General features: G+C 38.1%; 1 protein-coding gene across 4 annotated transcripts; it reads right to left on the bottom strand.

The window, feature by feature from the left end:
* Window positions 1–1,602: 1,602 nt before the first annotated feature.
* On the bottom strand, window positions 1,603–4,675 carry LOC116197757. Of its 4 annotated transcripts, XM_031527994.1 has the most exons (8): window positions 4,589–4,675; window positions 4,454–4,506; window positions 4,176–4,278; window positions 3,131–3,193; window positions 2,987–3,034; window positions 2,835–2,888; window positions 2,146–2,203; window positions 1,603–1,951 (listed from the first exon to the last, which is right to left on the bottom strand). In XM_031527994.1, the coding sequence occupies exons 1-8, from the start codon at window positions 4,631–4,633 to the stop codon at window positions 1,911–1,913; spliced, it is 465 nt and encodes a 154-aa protein (XP_031383854.1). In that variant the 5' UTR covers window positions 4,634–4,675; the 3' UTR covers window positions 1,603–1,910. The 4 variants fall into 4 exon arrangements, with proteins under 4 accessions (XP_031383854.1, XP_031383853.1, XP_031383856.1 ...); XM_031527993.1 differs by having other exon boundaries at window positions 2,987–3,193; XM_031527996.1 differs by having other exon boundaries at window positions 4,458–4,597.
* Between the last annotated feature and the right edge of the window lie 230 nt (window positions 4,676–4,905).

Genomic DNA, 4,905 nt, shown 5'->3' on the forward strand with positions numbered 1-4,905 from the left:
TAAAGTACACTTTTTGCCTATAATGCATGTATGCATACATAGTTGATTGTATGGGATATAATATGTGGTCTACGCATATGATGCCAAGAAATTTCGAGGTTTTCCTAATTACATGATTCGAGAATTCGCTTTACTTGTTAAACCTAACTAGTTGTTATTGGTTTTTTTCATTAGTTCAAAATAAATATGCTTGATTAGCTGTAAGTCCTTCCCAATGGGCAAACATCTTTCTACGAATCGGGTCAATATGGACATCCGCTTTGGATCTTTGACCCCAAATTTTAAAATTTGATCAGATGACTCAACAGAATTAATGTCAATGAATTAACCCCAAATTAACAATTAATATATTTCTTCATTAACTTTCTACGGGTGACACCGGATAGTCAACCGACATCTTTTCATGGTTATATATATGTATATAGGCTTATAGCTATATATGTATAGATATATATATATATATATCGGGAAAAAAGATCAGACTCTCTCTGATATCGATGCTTCTATTTGAAAAGTTAGAAGTCCGTTTACAATGGAAACCTCATCTCTTCCCGATTCCTATGTGACTTTACGAGGAAGGATCCAATGTATATTTTCTCATGAGGTGACCGCAGGTTGAATTTCGACTATTCACGGTTTATTTAAAATTGGGTTAATAAAAAAAATATAAACTTTTTACATTTTAACTTTTTTCTTAACCTAAAAATTCGAAACCTCAATTCCGGCCACTACCCACCTGATTGGGATTATCGGCGCTTTCTGTGACCTCGATTCCGTTCAAATTAACGGGAAATTTGATGCAATGCTAGAATTATTATCAAATCAAAAATTTATGCATTTTTAGATTAAAGAAAAACTTTGTATTACAATTGTTAAAATGTAAAAAATTTGTATTTTTTTTTCCGTTATTAACCCTTTAAAATTTATACGGTCTTCCCATTCTTTTAAAAAGGTTATTAGATAGAAAAGTTAGCGCTCGAGAAGAATTTGACAACACAACTGCGAGAAGCAGGACATTGAGACGTGATGCCTGAGTAATAAAGTCGCTATCGACCCAAGTATGGTATGTTGGCGAAACGAATTGCGTGAACATTTTTAAAGGCATTGCATTTAACTTTGCGAGGTGATCAATGCGCCTCCAGTAAAGATACTACGCTGTTTGTTGGAAGAAATGTTTTCTTTTTGTTTCCAGGTTACGGAAGAAATGATTTACTTGATGCAACGTTTTCTATTGACTGGGCAAAGTCGGGTTGCTCGACCCCGTTGGACTCGATATCTGGGCCAACTCGGATTTGAGGTTGATTATCGCCATCTGCCACCGGCTATGGCCTCTACGATGACAGACCTTTATGTTATTTCCCAGCACAGATAGGCTGTTGCAGGTGAAGCGCCCATGAGGGCTGAAATTACGTCCCCAAACCATCAACCTCGATCAAAAGTAATCAATTCAAGGGGAACAAGCTACAGATTTGCCATTCAGAACGCGTCCAGCGCGTTCCTCCTTTGTTTTTCTTGATTTTGGCTATACGGGCAGTTCTTTCCTTTGTTTTTCATGATTTCTCGTAGAGAGGAAACACGTAAACTGGAAATTTTTCTCCTCAATCACAAAAACCTGCAGTCGATTGTTATAACAGAACCACCAAGAGGTTTATCTCATCTTTCTGAAATTCAAGCAGTGTTTTAAGCTCGGTACACAGGTGAAACAATTTATGTGTTCACCACCATAAAATCTCGGAACAACCAGTTTAAATGTTGTGTTCCTTTGATCATCTGTTTCTTTTCTTCTTTTCATGTTTTCTGGGGCATAACAAGACAACATATTCCTTCAGCACAATTAAGGGAACAATGTAAAATTGTTCATTCAACTATTATACTTAGTAACAGTGCGGGCTAAACAAAGCGTCTCGAATTCACTGAGTGTGCATGTCCTCAGATGGAGCCGGTCCCCCTTCTGCATGAAAATATAAATATGATTTTAGCTTACATTTATTTCATCATAGTCTCCGTAACAATGAATATATGTTTTCATCTCCCGTACTTCTCTGCTATAGATCACATAAGAAGAACAATATCGTGCTAGGCAGTTTGGAAAGATTTTGAAGGAGGAAACGCTTGCAAGTTATAAAAGCAACGATAGTACAATACCTTCACCATCCGATGGAGCGTAAGGAGATTTCCTGTATCTTGTCTGCTGCTGTGTTGGCTGTAACAAACACGGGACCGCAGACCAGTTTTCATTAACATATATAAACACGTCTATGAAGCACATTGTAAGTTTTAAATGTTACAGCGTGAAATTTAATGTTGCGTTTGGTTTGTAAGTAACATTTTAAAATCAGATTTTGATTTTGAAAAATAGTGGTATAAATGGTTATGTATGTGGTCCACCTTTTGACTTTGTATGAGTTATTTGATTTTGATTTTGAAAAAGAGTGGTATAAATGGGATCCACCATTTGATTTTATATGAGTTATTTTGTTTTGTTGTGGATAAAATTAAATTAAAGTAAGATTTTAAAATTTTACTTTGAAACCAAACAGGGCACGTTCTTTAACATTTAAATTATTTTTTTAGGGTTCATATAAGACAATATTTGGATGGCATTGCAATGTTACTTTGCAGCAGAATAGCATTCACCTAAATTAGATTTTACCTAAGAGGCTATGAGAAAATGATTGAGAAAGAATATAAGCAAGGGGTAGAAGATCGTCTAGCTAGGCTCGATTAATGCAATCCCAAAGTCATAACACCAAGCACCTCATTCAATGGTGAACCAAACAGGCACAGATAAAATCTCAACTTTAACCTGACAAAGAAAGCTAAACATAAGATACCTGCAATTTGGGGCGAAGGGCTTCAAGAGGTCCTTTGGGCTTCTCTACGCCTTGCTGCAATTATTTGAACCACATTCAGTAAATATGATTGATGCACAAAGCACAATGTAAGATTTTTAAACACCGGAACTATTATGTAGTGAGAACCACACCTTCCCCAATGCCCAATCAGCAGAATCGAAGTAGGCCCGCTCATGGTCCTGACAACAGAGGATGCATGTTATGTACACAAGGCCTTTATGAAAGCTAGCATTTATTTTATAGTTAAAACAATTGGCTGAAAGATTATATATCACCTTGGAAATAAGAGGTGGTTTTTTGGGCATGATTCCTCCGTACTTCTTCTTTACTGCAGCCTCCTGCATTAAACATTGCAATGTATTGAATAAACAGAAAGATCTACGAGTTCTTGTCTCGGTATTGGCCAAGAATCTGGACAGTGAACAACAAAGTTCAAGAAAGGCAGACGGAATTTAGCAGCTAGACTGTTACTAATGAGAATGGCTCTCTCTTTAGCGAGATCACACGGATGAACCAATTTCTTATCACAGCAGGAATCTGTATAATCACTGAGGGGACCTCAAGTTCGATTCTTATATATTGTCCAGGAAGTGGCCAAGCTGTTGACATCTGTTTCTCGGGCCACCTGCCTAAGCCGGAGGCAGCTTTAGATTATATAAGAATAAGAATACTTCATAAGAAAATATCCTGAGAAATCTAACTTAGGTCTCAGCAGGAGAAATCGGTGTTTTACAATTGGACACCTATCCCAGTTGCGTGCATGCTAATCACAATAACGAAAGAATTCTTCCTTCCTGAAATTAGTTGGGTTTGGCTCAGTGTCTTTCCTCCATAACTTGATCAGCAGTCTACACATATAAGGATCAATGATAAAAAGTTCTTCCAACTAAGCTCCATCGTGGAGTGCGACATACAATCCCAACTTCCACTTCCTTCTTCCATTCCATATCCAAATCTGAATCCCCTCTACTGTCTCCTTGAAATTAAGCATCATTCTAAAAGCAGAAACCTTTTTCCAAAGTTATTCATCAGTCGCAAAGCTAGCATCTTCTACCTAGCTTCTAGAGGTCGATTCAATCAATTATTTCATATCTTCATTTTATGAGCCAGAGATACTCGAAAATAAGATAATTCAGAAGCACAAGTCAACAACAACACCCCGGCAAGAGATATATAACCCACAATTCACCAAAACTTCACCCCGCCGTTTGTCAACAAAAACTCTCTGTTATACGGAGAAGACACACAATTAGAGGATCTCCAACGGTCAATTGAAGCATTCAACCGAATGAGCAACGAATTAGGGCAGAAAACGGGAACCTCTTCCTGGGGCGAAGGCATGGGCTTGTCACAATCCATCGGGGCGTCTCCCTCAACGCGTTCTTGCTCTTTAACGCCTTCCATTTCCGGACTCAATTGCGCCCTGTAATCATAGAAAGTAGCGATTTTTCAGCTGTTCACATCAAGAACTGATGCTTCCGAGAAGTCAATCAGAATCACCGACTCCTGCCCGGTTGAGGATTCCGCCAAGAAATTAAACATGAAAAGAGAAATGGGGAGTCGCTGGATATCGGAAAGTGATGAAGGTGAGTGCTTACCGACCGAGCAAGTCCCGAGCTTCAAGCAAGCCCCTTGACGTTGAGATTGTGAGCTGAGACAGAGTCCAGAGGCCCCTTCAGATCAAATTTTCACAGGGGATAAGACAGGAAGAGGAATACGGACACGGTCGTTACCAACGCGGGTTCCGCTGATGAAGGCGTGTCTCCTAGGTGGACCATGCGATTAGACTGAATTAGTCCGGAGACATTTTGAGTTTTCGGAAGCTGGAATTCATATATATATATATATATATATATATATATATATATATAAAGAGTAAATAGATAATTTCGTCATTGACTTTCACACATTGCATCAATTTCGTTACTGACTTATTTTTTACATCAATTTCGTTCTCGACTTTGCACATTTGTATCAATTCCGTCCTTGACGTTGCACATTTGCATCAATTTAGAAGCTAACTTGAAGGTTACATCAAATTGGTCATCCA

This window comes from Punica granatum, chromosome 2 (assembly GCF_007655135.1).
Source record: "Punica granatum isolate Tunisia-2019 chromosome 2, ASM765513v2, whole genome shotgun sequence".
Classification (NCBI taxonomy): Eukaryota; Viridiplantae; Streptophyta; class Magnoliopsida; order Myrtales; family Lythraceae; genus Punica; species Punica granatum.

What these genes read in the sequence shown, in the direction of transcription:
- LOC116197757 (XM_031527993.1), bottom strand. Translation starts at nt 4,633, where the DNA reads ATGGTCCACCTAGGAGACACGCCTTCATCAGCGGAACCCGCGTTG. An exon ending in GCTCGGGACTTGCTCGGTCG is followed by an intron (nt 4,279 to 4,453) that starts GTAAGCACTCAC and finishes CTATGATTACAG; the next exon opens with GGCGCAATTGAGTCCGGAAA. An exon ending in TGCCTTCGCCCCAGGAAGAG is followed by an intron (nt 3,194 to 4,175) that starts GTTCCCGTTTTC and finishes TGTTTAATGCAG; the next exon opens with GAGGCTGCAGTAAAGAAGAA.